This window comes from Chrysochloris asiatica, unplaced genomic scaffold, assembly GCF_000296735.1.
Source record: "Chrysochloris asiatica unplaced genomic scaffold, ChrAsi1.0 scaffold00287, whole genome shotgun sequence".
Classification (NCBI taxonomy): Eukaryota; Metazoa; Chordata; class Mammalia; order Afrosoricida; family Chrysochloridae; genus Chrysochloris; species Chrysochloris asiatica.
Window position 1 is genome coordinate 1,922,771 of NW_006408805.1, and position 15,353 is coordinate 1,938,123.

The 15,353-nt window shown below is 48.4% G+C and overlaps 2 protein-coding genes across 2 annotated transcripts in view; one reads left to right on the plus strand and one right to left on the minus strand.

The window, feature by feature from the left end:
- SRPR (signal recognition particle receptor (docking protein)) overlaps positions 1-2,975 on the minus strand; it is a 12,641-nt gene extending 9,666 nt beyond the window's left edge. The window contains exons 1-8 of the mRNA XM_006874583.1: positions 2,859-2,975; positions 2,172-2,255; positions 1,700-1,863; positions 1,406-1,566; positions 983-1,145; positions 737-890; positions 223-314; positions 8-119 (exon numbers count right to left, since the gene is read on the minus strand). Of these exons, the coding sequence (XP_006874645.1) occupies positions 8-119; positions 223-314; positions 737-890; positions 983-1,145; positions 1,406-1,566; positions 1,700-1,863; positions 2,172-2,255; positions 2,859-2,975 (1,047 nt within the window). The remainder of the gene's footprint in view (positions 1-7; positions 120-222; positions 315-736; positions 891-982; positions 1,146-1,405; positions 1,567-1,699; positions 1,864-2,171; positions 2,256-2,858) is intronic.
- A 553-nt stretch (positions 2,976-3,528) lies between these two features.
- FOXRED1 (FAD-dependent oxidoreductase domain containing 1) lies at positions 3,529-14,189 on the plus strand. The gene is made up of 11 exons (XM_006874572.1): positions 3,529-3,613; positions 7,605-7,822; positions 8,805-8,915; positions 9,171-9,289; positions 11,659-11,753; positions 12,053-12,154; positions 12,487-12,563; positions 12,745-12,905; positions 13,034-13,163; positions 13,359-13,463; positions 13,935-14,189. Exons 1-11 carry the CDS (start codon positions 3,529-3,531, stop codon positions 14,187-14,189), a joined length of 1,458 nt encoding a protein of 485 aa, XP_006874634.1.
- The last annotated feature ends 1,164 nt before the right edge of the window (positions 14,190-15,353 follow it).

Consider the following 15,353-nt stretch of genomic DNA (forward strand, 5'->3'; position numbering starts at 1 on the left):
CAATGAGATGATCACGCATCTTGTCCAGCACAGATTCCATGTCTTCACGACTTAAGCTCTTGGAACCCACGAGGCCCTTCAGCATTCCAAACATGCCACCCAGGGTACCTTTTGTAGCACTGCAGGCATAGCAAATCATGGATGCACACAAAACCAGCAGGCAGGAGTCACATATTATTTCTGGTGCCACGCATACCATACCTCTACCTGAAATGCCCCTACCTAGGCTTGGTGGTGTTTTGAGAGGCTCCTTCCTCATCTGAGCTGCTGCAGTCCAGATCCTGAAGCTGCCCCCCAGGCCCTGTCCCTCGAATCTGGAAAATGTAGAGAAGGGAGACAGATAGGATCAGGGACACTAAAAGCTCCAAAGGCGATAAGGCCAGGGTTGAACCTACACCACATTGCTCTGGCTCTTTGATTTGGGGATGGTTGGAACTCTCCCCTGCACTCAAATCCAGGTACTGCTGTTGTGGGGTACTGTCAAGTCAATTCTGACTTATAAGGACCCATGTAAAAAAGTATTGCCCCACAGGGTTTTCTTGGCTGTACTTTCTCCATCATAAAGTCTTTCTTCCACAGAGCCACTGGGTAGATTCAAACCACCAACCTTTCAGTGAACAGCCCAGCTCGTAACCATTGCATCCCCAGGTCTCCTTAAGTACTGCCCCACTATCTCCAGTTCTTCTTCAATTTCTGATTCATGGTAACCGGCACTCTGTCCCCTGTTGCTGCTTACCAATTTGATGTCCTCTGGCAGAGCAACCTCAGGAGTTCCATTGGTGGTGGGAGCACTATAATCCAAGACTTCTTGGTTAGCACAGCCACCCAGTGCCCACACCCGGGGTGCCTTTTTGCCCTTCTCCTTTGGAGCATCTGACTTCAGGGACTTGCTGCAATGAGTTAGAGTGCAAAGGGTTAGAAGGAGCTCATCTGCCCCTGAGTCAGAGACAAGAACTCGGCTGCTCCCAAACACAATGCTCACCTGGACTTCTCCATACCCCTCCCATGCTTCTGCATGAACTCCTCTCGCTTCCTGCGGACCAGCTCCTCTTTGGAAAGTTCTACCCCATTCTCAGGTCCTGCTGGGAGACCTGATTTTTCTGCAAGGACTGCTTTGCTGGTAGCCAAAGGACTACTATCAGAACCTGTTAGAAAAAGGCTCACTGGAGGAAAAAGACCAAATTCTAACACAATCGATAAAAACAATTCTTCCAAATCCCTAAAAGAAAACCTGCAGCACACATCTTGAAGACCACAAGGACTTAGGATGGTAGTGAGGGTGGTGGACATTTGGGTGAGAGTGGGAGGCAAGCAATGATAGAGAGAAACGTAGGGAACCATCTCAGTCCTTAGCACTGCAGGAGTACCTTTCCAATCCCATTATATCCAAGGACCCCAAACTCACCTTCCTTCTTACCCCCCTTTTTTTTGCTGTTCTTCGCTTTTTCCTTGGGCTTTTCCCCACGTGTCTCAATCATGGACCTCACAGGTTTCTTGGCTTTTTCAGAATCTTCATACTTCTTCATAGTAGTGGGAGCACGGATCTTATTACTCTCCTCTGCTTCACTACACAGAACAAAGAATGACAGAAATCTGAGTCCAGAGAAGGAACCCTCACACCAAAATGTCAATGAACTGGGCAGCACATTTAGTAGTGTTTCATTCACAGTTTACAACTCTTTGTAGAGGGATCCCTCACCGAAGAAGTCGCAGGAAGTCATTTTGGAAATCAAAAGTGCCATTCAATAGACTTAAGGCACTTTGCTGTTGTATCTCAGTGCGGTACTTATCCCGAAATAGCCGGTGCACATCATCTATCAATTTGTCTACATAGGTCAGTGTTAGGATCTTCTGAAAACCAACCTGTTCAGGGGAAAAAAACAGAGCCAGATCTGCTTACATGCCAGTCCAGAAAGGAGGGAAGCCAACTCTACCCAGGACTGCAGAGAACACTCAGCCACCTGGCAGGGTTCCATGACTTGAGGGGCAGCCAAGCTCTGTGAATAGACCTAGGAACTTCTGCCCCACTCTCACCTTATAAGTGTTCTCATTACTTCACCAAACATCACTAGGAACAATTAATCAACACTCTTTATAATTAGAAATACGTTAAGAATCACTCAACATAACCACTGACCCTCTAAAATATTTACCACAAGCACCACACTTACCACAAACACCAGCTCAAACTGGTTGTCCAGTTTATACTTGAGTGTGAGTGCCTCATGGGTGAAGGAGTTGTTACCTCCCCGTTCCTGGCAAAAAAACAAACCAGATTATCCTGAGAAAACCTAAATTTAGGCCCCTCCAGGATTACCTAGAGAAAGAACCAGACATACTGTCCAAGTCGAACCTGTCCCCAAGACAAGGAGATACTGGGGCACTTCTCCATAGCATTCACCCAGAGAGAAAATGCGAGTTAGGGGAAATATCAAGTTAGGGGCAAGAGGGGAAGAGGTGAGAGAGAAGTCTAGACACGTGGGATCTGAAGTCCTTATATAAACAACCTAATGTACTACCAGCTGTACACCACTTACACTTCTGTAAAGCCGTTTCCCTATCCTTCATCTCACCCACCCTTCAAAACAACAGAAAAAATCAAGCTGCTGGGGGTGTGGGGAGGGTGGGTGGCAAATGCTGGGGTGCTAAGACGAGCGGGAATACGGCTAGAGTCCCAGAAACCGGAGAGGGTGGGCGTCCGGATGTTGGGTGGAGGTCTGAAGTGGGTGAAGTGCCGGTGAGTGGCTAGTGTAAAAAGGGTGGAGAGGGTGGGAGTGAGGGGCAGGTTTAGCCGAAGGGGACGTGGAGAGGGGGTCCAAAAGGGAGAGCCCGGAGTTCCGATCCCGCGGGGGCGGTACCTGCAGTAGCACGGAACGAATCAGCGCATTAACAGGCCCGGTGCATGAATCGCTGACGCCCTGGAAGCACCACAGCACAAGCCCGCCCTTGGAAAAAATAGTGAAGAAGTCGAGCATGGCGGCAGCAGGAGAGGATCTGGGGCCGGCGCCGGGAACTAAGGCCACGATCGCCGCCGCTTCCTGCTGCGCCAAGCGCGGGACACGTCACACGAGTGGCCCCGGAAACCAGCTCAGCCGCACTTCCGCTCTTCCCCCTCCCCTTCCCCGGCCCAAAGAAGCCCTAAAGTCGCGCAAGACAGACGTAACCGGAGGCTAGCCAATGGTAGTTGGGGGCCGGGCCAGGGCCGAAGTCCGCTGGAAAGTCCCGAGAATACAGGAACCTGTCCATGGAGTCTGTAGGATAAGTGCTTGGACTGCTAGCCACAAGGTTGGCGGTTCAAACCCACCATCTGCTTCTCAGGGTCGCTTTGTGTTAGAATCAACTCAAAGGCACTTAACAACAACAATATAGCGTGGAGGGGCGGGGCCGGAAAGAACAAACAAGAAAAGGCGAGGCCGCTGGCCAATGAGAGCGCTTCCCTGGAGGGCCTGTGGCGCGGGGCTATGACCTTGGCGTGGTGACGGTCTCGGGAGTCTGGTGTGGCGCGCAAGGGTAGCATTCGCAGGTGCTATGCTTCGGCGGGCCCTGCAGCTCCGCTTGTGCCGGTGCCTCTTGGCCAGGAGGCTCGGCTCACGCAGAGGAGCCTCCACTCTGGGTAAGTGATCAGTGTGGCTCTGGGTGGCCCTCCCGCTATGTGACCCGTGGGTTCCCGGCCCACTATGGGGAAATAAAGGGTCGGCTAGAGGAGGTGGATGAGACTCGGACTACCGGAGCGTTTAGGGCCCGGACAGGCACCTTCTGAGGTGACAAATCCTAGATCTTTTTATGTCTCCGTTTACCGCAGAATAACAGGGGGCCAGGCCGATGCATTAGTCCTATGCATGTACAGAATGCAGTGCTTAGTGCTATGGCCGTAAAGGAAGCAAGACAAGGAGAATCCAATATGTCCCTGACCAATTGAAAGACTAGATTGCACAATTCAAGAATGCACTGGACTACTAAGCTATGAAGCTAGAACAGTTGTAGAAGTACGTGTACATGCGACCAGTCCAAAAGATAAAGTATGGAGAACTAAGCAAAGTTTAGGAGGAAAATGTTACATTCTTTTGCAAGGAAGTAGCAAAAAACAATGAGGTAACAGAGTTTGAGCGGTAATATGAAAAGTATTGTGAACATGTAAGGTAAGGCCAGGTGATGAAAGAGTCCAATGCTGAGAAGAGTGAATGTTATATTGGAGAGAGAAGTCTTGGAGATTCTTGAGTTAGGTTTGACATGCAAAAGGGTTAATTTATCCCAAACCCTTGAACCCTGGTGGCACTATAAGATAAGCACCGGACTACTAACCAGGGTTATCGGTTCAAACCCACCAGCCACTCCAGGGAGAAAGAGGCAATTTTACACTCCCTTAAAGATTTACAGCCTTGAAAATGATATACAGCATCGCTTTGAGTCCAGATTTGATGGAAATGGCTTTGGTTTGGGTATCCAGAGACACTTCCAAAAGAACGGTGTAAAAATGGGATGATGGGCATGTGACCTCTGACTTCACAAGGGGTAAACGAGAAGCATCAACACCAACTGCCTAAGGCTGATTTCTGAGGCAGAAGGCCGACTTTACCAATTCTGACACCAACTGCCTAAGGCTGATTTCTGAGGCAGAAGGCCGACTTTACCAATTCTGACACCAACTGCCTAAGGCTGATTTCTGAGGCAGAAGGCCGACTTTACCAATTCTGACACCAACTGCCTAAGGCTGATTTCTGAGGCAGAAGGCCGACTTTACCAATTCTGACACCAACTGCCTAAGGCTGATTTCTGAGGCAGAAGGCCAACTTTACCAATTCTGACACCAACTGCCCAAGGCTTACTACTGAGGCTGGATGCTATAATTTGGTGGCGTAGTGGTTATGAATCGGGCTGCTATCTCACGGTCAGTAGTTCGAAACTACCAGCTGTTCCACGAGAGAATGATGAGGCTTTCTGCTCCCATAAAGATTTACAGCCTCGGAATCCCTGTATAGGGTCACTATGAGTCGGAACCAACTCCACGGCACATAACAACAACAAATAATTTGTTGCAGTGTTGATAAGTGCCATCGAGTCAGTTCCAACTCGCAGCAATCCTATCTAGGGTTTCCAAGGAGCCACTAGTGGGTTTGAACAGCTGATCTTGCAGTTCAAGCCAATCTTGTGTCTAATGCATTATCTTGCAACACCACAATGATCACATAGAACTTGCAAACTGTACTCGTGGTTATGGGCCCTATTAGGAAAGTTACTGTTCAGTACCATCGAGTTGTTTCTGACTCATAGCATCCCTGTATAGGGTTTCTGAGGAATGGCTGGTGGGTTTGAACCACCAACCTTGCAGTTAGAATGTGGTTAGCAATTCAGTGCTTATCTTGCAGCACCACACCAGGATGCCTATAGGAAAGTAGCAGGTTACAATTCGTAACCAGAACTGTCTCAGGATTCTTTTCTTCGGTCAGGACAGCTTCTCAGTTATGGCCACCTGCATGCCTCTCTCTGGGCCTTGGCCTCTCAGCTCCGCAGTCCCTCGGCTTCTGCCTGCTCAGGCAAGTGTTATAAAGCTCATTATCTCCACCAGTAAGTGCCTGGAAACCCCTGCAGTGTCAGCAGGCCTCCTGCCTGAAAGCACTCCCTGGGCATCTCCCGTCAGTCTCCTAGCTCTGCTACCTCTGCGGCAGCCATTTCTCTGCCACTGCTTCTCCCCATCTCTGGTGTTGGACTGCTCTGTTTGTGTCTCAGCCTAGGAGGTTCTCAGTACAGGAACTCTGGGTCTAAAGGACACATTTCACTCCTGGGTATTCTTCCCTGGTGGCCGTGAGGTCCCCCTTGCCACCTCTGGGATGGCTCCTTTTAAGCCCAGCAGGATAGCATAATTGACCAATCCCCTTGTTAGGGATCTATACACCTTATCTAGTCCTAGCCATCTTTTGGTTGAAGCTGTAAGACCATCAATAGAAAGGCCGTATAAATGTGATTCATCACACTGCAAAAGCTTGGCAGTCTTTCCCAACAACAGGAAACCCTGTGTAGCACTCGGACACACACAAGGTCGGCATGACTTGAAGCCAATTCCACAGCAACTGGCTTGGTTTGGGTTTGGCTAGAGCACATGAGCACATAGTATGTGTCAGGGATTGTGCTAGGGTGGAGATTCGGTAGTGACAAAGGTAGACACAGTTCCTGCCTTCGTGGATCTTATTCGGTATAAAGCAATCAAAAACTCAAAAGTTATAAATGTGTCACGTGGTATACATTTCCCAGAATAATGAGACTGCGTGATAGGAGAATTGGACATAGTCCTGGTGTGACGCTGTGGATTAATGCATCAGACTGCAAAGCCATTTGAACTGCAAGTCAGTGGTTCAAGCTCACCAGCTGCTCCTTGGAAACCCTATACAGGGTCGCTATGGGTCAGAACCGACTCGATGGCACTTCACAACAACAAGGGATCAGGAGGAGTCCTGGTGTGGCACTCTACCACAAGGTTAGTTTGAATTGTAAGGTTGGCAGTGCAAGCTCGCCAGCCACTCCTCGGAAACACTATATGGGTTGCTGTGAGTCAGAACTGACTTGATGGCACTCAACAACATCAAGAATCAGGAAGGAGTCTGGTGTGGTGCTGTAGGATCAGCACTGGACTGCTAACCATAGGTCGGTGGCTGAAGCCCACCAGGCACTCCTTGGAAACCCTATATAGGATCGCTGCCATGATTTGAAACCAATTCGATGGCACTTAACAAAATCAGGAAAGGCTGCTCTGAGGAAGTGATAATATGAGCTGAAATCTAAAGAAAGCAAGCAGGTGGGCAAACAAGTGGACAGTTTGTCAGCAAAGAAAATACATGCATAGATTCTGTTATAAAAATAAGGTGTTATCAAGGACTGGAATGGAAAAGCCCAATGTAAGGTTGACAGAAGCCCAGGTTGTGCAGTGTTAAAACTTTGGAAAGTTTTAAACAAGGAGTATGTGATCAAATCGGTGTTTAGAAAAGTTCATTTTAGTTGGGAGGTTAGGAGAAAGATCAGGAGCAGAGGTGGGGTAGGAATGAGTGGAATCAATAGGAACTCTTTGGAGGCTTTTGTATATGAGACCAGGTGAGAGATTATGGTGACTTGGTATAGGCTGGTCATGGCAAAACCAGAAAAGGGGAAATCCTAGCAGGCAATCAAAACAGAAGGCAGAGTTATCAGGACTTGATAATAGATAGGACATACATGGATCTGTTGGTGGCAGTGGATATCCAGGTTAAGGTGCCACTCTCAGAGTGGCCGTACTACAGCTTGCGGCAGGCCAGAGCTTCTTGGCCCTGGGCCTGGTTTATGCAAGTGGAGATGACAAAGCAGTTGAGTCTATGCATCTGTAACTCAGGAGAGAAATGACTAACAAGAAAGAGACAAGCATGTCTGAGTCCCCTAGCCCAGGGAGAGCGTAGAGTGTTAATTTTAGGAAGTCAAGTCTTGCATTGCTGAGCAGAGTGCATGCAAAGCAAAGCTGTGAGAGAAGGGGAACAGTAAGGACTGCCCGCTCAGTCTCGTTAGCCTGTGCCCAGTGTCCATCCAGCTCCCCACCACAAGGGAAGGATATGTATGGCCTTTGACTATGACTCTTCCCACAGCTTGGGATGGGAAGTTGTCTGAGATTAAGAAGAAGATCCAGTCAGTCCTGCCTGGGACCTGGGAGCCACTGTATGAAACCAGCCACCTGCCCCCTGAACAAGTGGACGTGGTGATCGTGGGAGGTGGGGTGCTTGGCCTGTCTGTGGCCTATTGGCTGAAGAAGTTGGAGAAGCAACGAGGTGCCATTCGGGTGCTAGTGGTGGAGCGGGACCACACGGTAAGGTCATGGGTAAGGTAGAGAGACATTGAGTGGATAAGAAAGAGGACTTGTCTTATTAAGGACTATAGGAACAAGAAGGAGCCCTGGTGGCACAGTGGGTTAAGCACAACATCATTGGTTTAAACGCAGCTGCTATCTGGAAGATGTAAAGTCTCAGAAAACCCTATGGAGCAGTTCTACTCCGTCCTATAGGGACACTAGGAGTTAAAATCGACTAGGTAGCAGTGGGTTTGGTTTTTCAGTTGGTAGGGACAAAGGAGGGAGCAACGGGAAAACCCTTGATTAAGTTGGGGAACCCAAAGTGTAGGGACTGTGTTTTTGACCTTGTTAATAAACAGTCCCATAAGGCTTGGCAATAAACTGGTGTTTTGTAAAAGCAAATTTCTCAATGTTGCACTTTGGCGATCTCAGAGGCCTAGCTGAGAAAGCCTTTATTCAAGCTGTGCTAACAACTCTCCCAATTTTCTTGTGGTTTCCTCTACTTCTGAGGTTTTTTTCACTTACATCGTTCTTATTTGTTACTGCCAAATTGCCACCAGTTTTAGGTCACATTCTTCTGTTTTTCAGTTACATGTTAAGCTGCTGCCCTTGGAATTCCAGGTCCTCACCATTTTGTACTGCTTTGCCCCCACCCTGTTGACCCTCTGTTCTGCAAGACTGCTGATGAGGGTTTTGGTGCTCTCTTCAGGCTTCTGACTGACTTGCATATGGGTTTATTCTTTTCAACTCCTCTTAGATTGTAAATTATGAGTTGATGTTAAGTGCCCTCAAGTTGGTTCCAGCTCATAGGGACCCTGTGTAGGGTTTTCCTAGGAGTGGGTGGTGGGTTTGAACTGCCAACCTAGTGATTAGCAGGCCAGTGCTTATCCTACAGCATCACATCAAAGTTTCCTTTTATAATTTAAGTTATATAAATTAAAACTGCCGTTCGTGTAAAACAAGGTACTGCTCTACCGTGACTTTTCTTGTCTTTCCACAGTATTCACAGGCCTCCACGGGGCTTTCTGTGGGAGGGATCCGTCAACAGTTCTCATTGCCTGAGAACATCCAGCTCTCCCTCTTCTCAGCCAACTTTCTACGGAACATCAATGTATGGGAAGTGACATTTGGGGGGTAGAGGGTGGTGACTCCTAGCCCAGAGAGAGGAGCAGCCCAGCTGGCTAGGGGATCCAGGAACAGGAGTGGTTCAGACAGCTAGGAATGGGGCCCCTGGGTTTTCTTCCCAGTGCTGGCTCGTAAAGAAGAGCTTCTGTCTGGTTTTCAGGAACAGTTGTTGAGGAAGCCAGGAATTAAGAATGTCCCATCTTTAAAACAACTTCTTTGATCAACTTTTCTTCAAACACAGGAGTACCTGGCTGTGGTCGATGACCCTCCCCTGGACCTCCAGTTCAACCCCTCAGGCTATCTCTTGCTGGCTTCAGAAAAGGGCGCTGCAATCATGGAGAGCAACGTGAAGGTGCAGAGGTGAGCGCCAGGCCAGCCTCCTGCACTCATCGGGCTCCTGCACCAAGTCAGGCAGCTGGGACAGTCGAGTTGGCCCTAAGGAGCTCATTGATTCTCAACCATTTTGCACTGACATATACAGAGCCTCAGTACTCTGGAGTAGGTGCTGTGCTACAGATATGAACACAGAACTGCTGCAGGAATTCTAGAATGTGCCAGATCATAAGGGTCATCTCTGGCAGATCCCAGGCCTAGGAAATTAGAATTTCTAGGGAGGGAAAGTATAGCCAGAATGTTCCTTAGAAGTGAAGATCGTGCAACTTCATGTCACTTGCTGTGGTAGACATGTTATCAGGAGGGGAGGGACCAGTCTCTGGAGAAGGGCATTATTCTTGGTAAAGTGGAGGGTCAGAGAAGAAACAAGACCCTCAACAAGATTAATTGACACAATGGCTGTAACAATGGGCCCAAACAGGAATAATCATGAGGAAGGCACAGAACCAGGCAGTGTTTAATATGTAGGGTCATTATGACTTGGAACAGACTCAATGACACCAAACAATAAAGAAGAAGAATTTTCTAGGAATCTGGTTTTTTAACAGGGACCCTAATTCAGGGGTCATACTCTGGTAGCGTAGTGGTTACTAATCGGGCTGCGAACCATAAGGTCAGCGGTTCGAAACTACCAGTCACTCCGCGGGAGAAAGATGAGGCTATCTACTCTAGTAAGGATTTACACCCTCGGAAACCCTGTACAGGGTCGCTATGGGTCGGAACCGACTCAAAGGCACTTAACAACAATAACAACAACAACTTTTTCTGTAAAGCAAATATTTTAGATTTGATAGGTCTTACAGTCCCTTTCGGGTCCTGGTGTGGCGCCATGGGTTAATGCTCTGGACTGCAAAGTCGGTTTGAACCACAAAGTCAGCAGTTCAAAGTTACCAGTCGCTCCTTAGAAACCCTTTGCAGAGTTACTATGGCTCAGCACTGACTAGACGGCACTTAGCAACAATAACAACAACCCAGTCCCCGTCACAACCATTTCATTCTTTCACATCAGCAGCCATAAACCAGTGAATGTGACTGTGTTTCGGTTCAGCTTTATTGCATTGGATAAAGTGAGCTGGGTTCAGCTCACAGGCAGTAGCTTACCATCCCTGCTCTTACTGATTCTCATGCTCACTCAAGAGGAGGCATCTTTGTGACATGGTTTTATATGTTTTTATATGAACACTTATATAAGCCCTACTAGTGACATCAGGAGAGCCCTGGTGTGGTGTGGTAGGACTTCTGACCACACAGTCAGTGGTTCAGACCCACCAGCCACTCCTCAGATACTCTATATAGAGTTACTGTGAGCTGGAATCGACTCGACAGCACTTAACAACAAGATGACCTCAGGGAAGTCCCTGGGTTGCACAAATGGTTTTCACTTGACTACTGAAAGGTGGGACTCTTGGTATGGCGCTGTAGGATAGACACTACACTTCAAACCACAAGATCAGCAGTTCAAACCCCCAGTAGCTCCTTGGAAACTTATACAGGGTCCCTATGTGTCAGGACCAACTGGACAGCACTCGACAGCAAAAGCAGTAAAAGGCAAATGTTTGAAACCCACCCGGCAACACAGTGGGAAACAGGCTTGGCAATCCACTTCCATAAGGATTGGTTGCTATTGTTAAGTGTCATCGAACTAGTTTGGAATCATAGCAATACTGAGTGGAGTTTCCGAGGAGCAGCTGGTGGGTTTGCACCACCAACCTATGGTTCAAACTGACCTTTTGGTCCAGCGCATTATCCTACAGCACCACAGCCAAGAAAACTTAATGAAGTAGCTGTCCTCTGTAACACATGGGGTAGCTGTGAGTAGGAATCAGCCTAAAGGTAGTTGGTATTGGGTAGTGACATAACGTGTTCTAAATGCTTTATAGATACTGACTCATTTAATCATCACACTCCCATTTACCTGTGATAAGAGAAGTACAAGGAGCTAGTAGGTCATGAAATAGGCAGTCTGGCTTGAGGGAGATGGCTTTGAGGGCAGCATCACAGAGGAGATAATTGTTCCACTAACAAGGGCTGCCCTCCATGAAAGAGAGGAAGGCCGTACTAGGCAGGAGGAGTGGCGGCAGAGTTACCATGCTGTGAAAGACATGGATCTTTGGAGGGTAGTGGGGAGTTCAGGGCTACTAGAGGGAGATTGGATCCAGGCAGGACAGAGGGGCTTTATGCTGAAGAGCCTTGACTAGGGTGCCTGGTCTTCCCCCACTCAGGAGTAAGGAATTTCTAGGTTGGTGTGGCGGGGATAAGCTGGAATCACCACTCATGGACGAGTACGTGATGCTCCCCTGTGTAAACTCACCCTCAGTGACACTCATTTCTCTCAGACAGGAGGGAGCTAAAGTGTGTCTGATGTCCCCTGAGCAGCTCAGGAACAAATTTCCCTGGATAAACACTGAGGGAGTAGCACTGGCTTCTTATGGTAAGATTTGCCTGGAAAGGGCACAGTGCTTTTCTTCAGGCTCAGGGCTTAAAGGGATTCCTCAGGTTGGAAGTCTCAACATCCCACAGCCAACCTCAGTGTGGGGACACTTCCATTCTGAGCATCAGGGTCTTTCCCAGGTCACACTGGTTCTCCATCCTTCAGCAGATTGGACTAGGGTCCAGTTGATCTTCCCCAGTTTCTGAGCCCTAAAAAGTAGTTGGTGGTTGGGGTGAGAGGCAGGAAATAGAAGAAAATAGCTCCTAGCTCCCCTTCATCAGCTCTCTTTCTCACCACAGGGATGGAGAATGAAGGTTGGTTTGACCCCTGGTGTCTCCTGCAGGGGCTTCGCCGAAAGGTCCAGTCCATGGGAGTCCTTCTATGCCAGGGAGAGGTCACACGTGAGTCCACTACCATTTCCTCTACCAACCAGGCATAGCCCTCACCAGCTCTGAATTTCTCACTCACAGGCTCAGCTAGGGCTGTGAGTGGTGGGGGAGTCTCCTTTGAAGGGTGGTCCTAAGGTATCTTGACTTCTTTGTGAACTAAGAATTCCAGTATTCTCCTGTCTTGAGTATGTCCATGTTCATCAGCAACACAGTCTGTTTGCTTCAGTGTCTGTAGGGAGCTCCCATCCTCCCACTTTCTTTCCCTGTAAAACCAATGAGATCATCATCTCCTTGCTCTTCTAGAGCACAAGTGCTTATTCGTTGTTTTCTCTTTGCTACTACAGGTTTCATCGCTTCATCTAGCTGCATGGAAAACACAGACGGGGAAAAGGTCACTTTGAAAAGGATTCATGAAACCCATGTAAGTTCCTCACCTGATTATCTTCTTTACCAAAGTAGAGGAACCAGTAAAGGTGATGGTCTCCTTGTTTGGATCTTCTTTTACCCACTTCCAGTATGGGCATATTTAGGAAGAAATATGCCTCTTATGGTATCTGTGTCTGGCCAAGAGCCTCCCTCTACTCACTGTCTGGTACCTGCAGGTAAAGATGGCACACAGCCTGGAGTACCAGCCTGTGGAGTGTGCCATAGTGATCAACGCAGCAGGAGCCTGGTCTGGGCAGATCGCAGAGCTAGCTGGCATTGGGAAGGGCCCCCCTGGCACCCTGCAGGGCACCAAGCTCCCTGTGGAGCCGAGGAAAAGGTGAGTTCCCTCAGGGCAGCAAAGGAGGTTGGTGAGAGAAGAAAAGAAATGTGTGTCTGCTACAGGGGTGGTGGGGAGCTGTTGGCTGAGCTGTCCTCTCGGTTTCCTGACCTCGCTGGTTGTGGCAGGTATGTGTACTTATGGCACTGCCCCCAGGGACCAGGCCTGGAGACGCCACTCGTTGCAGACACTAATGGAACCTATTTCCGCCGTGAAGGACTAGGCAACAACTATGTCGGTGGCCGTAGCCCCTCGGAGGTAACCTCAGTGGATGCGGGGTACTGGGAAAGAGACAGACCTTTTGTCATTAAAGACTCAGGCTCTTTGACAGGTCCCATGCAATATTATTGAGGTAGAATTGAGATCTTGTCTCCCATCCTCCTCCTACTAGTCTACAAGTCTGTGAGATCTGGGTCCCAGGCAAAACAAACCTTTCCCCACCTCTCACCCCAGGAGGAGGAACCAGACCCAGGGAACCTGGAAGTGGACTATGATTTCTTCCAAGAAAAGGTGTGGCCCCATTTGGCCCAGAGGGTACCAGCTTTTGAGACTCTGAAGGTAACTCTGACATTGGAGACAACAGATAGCACTGGGGAGCCTTGCTCCCCTTGGAATTCCTGTCCATTGGTACAGTGGGCTAATGCTCTGGACTGCAAAGTTGGTTTGAACCACAAAGTCAGTGGTTCAAGATCACTAGCCACTCCTTGGAAACCCTACACAGGGTCGATAGGGTTGGAATTGACTCACCCACCACCCACAACTGCTGACCTCACATCTGTCAGACCCATCCCATTGGACCCCATCAGTAGAATAGCTTGTGTACTGTTTTCTGACTCATAGTGAGTCTGTAGTGTTTCCTAAGAACAACTAGCAGGTTTGAACCACTGACATTATGGTTAGCAGTCCAGTGCTTATCCTACAGTGCCACGTCAGGACCCTCAGCAAATTGTTGGTATTCTCACCCCTGACCATGAGTGAGGGCTGAGCATGTCTGCCTCCTTCCTAAGAACGTCACTTGTGTATCTACAGGTTCGGAGCGCTTGGGCTGGCTATTACGACTACAACACCTTTGACCAGAATGGTGTGGTGGGCCCCCACCCACTCGTAGCCAATATGTACTTTGCTACAGGCTTCAGTGGTCATGGCCTGCAGCAAGCCCCTGCTGTGGGGCGGGCTGTGGCAGAGATGGTGCTGAAGGGCAATTTCCAGACCATCAACCTGACCCCCTTCCTCTTCAGCCGCTTTTATTTGGGAGCAAAGGTCCAGGAGTCTAATATCATCTGAGCTGGTAAGCTCTGTCCTAGGCCCCAGCCCCCATCTGTAACCACTGTGTTCAGTCCCATCCACTGCCCAGATCCTCATCAACAGCACACCAGGGTCTCTTTTCCCCCTCATGGCACCTGGTACCTCAATCCCCTTCCTCATCTTCCTCTCCCTATTAACCAAGTCATTCTACCCCTTTGTGATTGGGTAGGTAGGTCGATTCTAGGTTCTGAAATTTTGTTCCTGAAGCCCAGGATGACAGTGATAGGTGGGACCCTGGGACTCATCTCTGACCCAAACTGATGCTGCCCTCCAAGGAAATCCAGCTGTATAGAATACTCAGGAATCTTTTTTTTTTTTAATTTCTAGGGGTGGGTAGGAGTAAGGAGTTAGGGTTAGGACTATGGCTAGACCTAGGACTTCTATCTCTGATAGGGTTATGATTAGCACCAGGATTAATGTTAGGGGTTGTGCTAGGAGTAATGCTTGGTCTAGTTTTAGGGTTAGGGTTAAGTTTTTTGTTTTTCTTGGTACCTACTGGAGTTCTTCTTCATTTGGAAGCTCTATAGCTACATCATTCCCTCTTTTTAATCTTTAGGGTTTTGTTGTTGCAAACTTGTGTCTCTGCTTCCCTAATTTTCAACCTTCTTGTTGTTAGGTGCCATTGAGTTGATTCTGACTCAGAGTTTCCCCATGCATAACAGAATGAAACACTGCCTAGTCCTGTGCCATCCTCACAGTTGTTACATATTTCAGCCCACTGTTGCTGCCACTGCCCCAATCCATCTTGTTAGGGGCCGTCCTCTTTTTCACTGACCCCCTATTTTACCAACCATGATGTCTTCCTCCTGATAACATGTCCAAAGTATGAGAGCAGCCTGGCCATCCTGGCTTCTAAGGAGCATTGGCTGTATTTCTTCTAACACAGATTTGTTTCTTCTGGTAATCCATGGTACATTTAATATTCGTCTCCAACATGATAACTGAAATACATCAATTCTTCTATGGTCTTCCTTATTCATTATCCAACCTTCACATGCATAAAATGCTATTGAAAATACCTTGGCTTGGGTCAGGTGCACCTTAGCCCTCAAACTAATATCTTTGTTCTTGAACATTTAAAGAGGTCTTACACAGCGCATTTGCCAATGCAGTATGTTGTTTGATTTCATGACTTCTGCTTCA

Bases quoted from the DNA above. Each gene is read 5' to 3' on its own strand.
- FOXRED1 (XM_006874572.1), top strand. From the start codon at position 3,529: ATGCTTCGGCGGGCCCTGCAGCTCCGCTTGTGCCGGTGCCTCTTGGCC. The intron at 12,906-13,033 runs GTGAGTTCCCTC...TGGTTGTGGCAG, and splicing joins CCTGTGGAGCCGAGGAAAAG to GTATGTGTACTTATGGCACT. The intron at 13,164-13,358 runs GTAACCTCAGTG...CTCTCACCCCAG, and splicing joins GTGGCCGTAGCCCCTCGGAG to GAGGAGGAACCAGACCCAGG.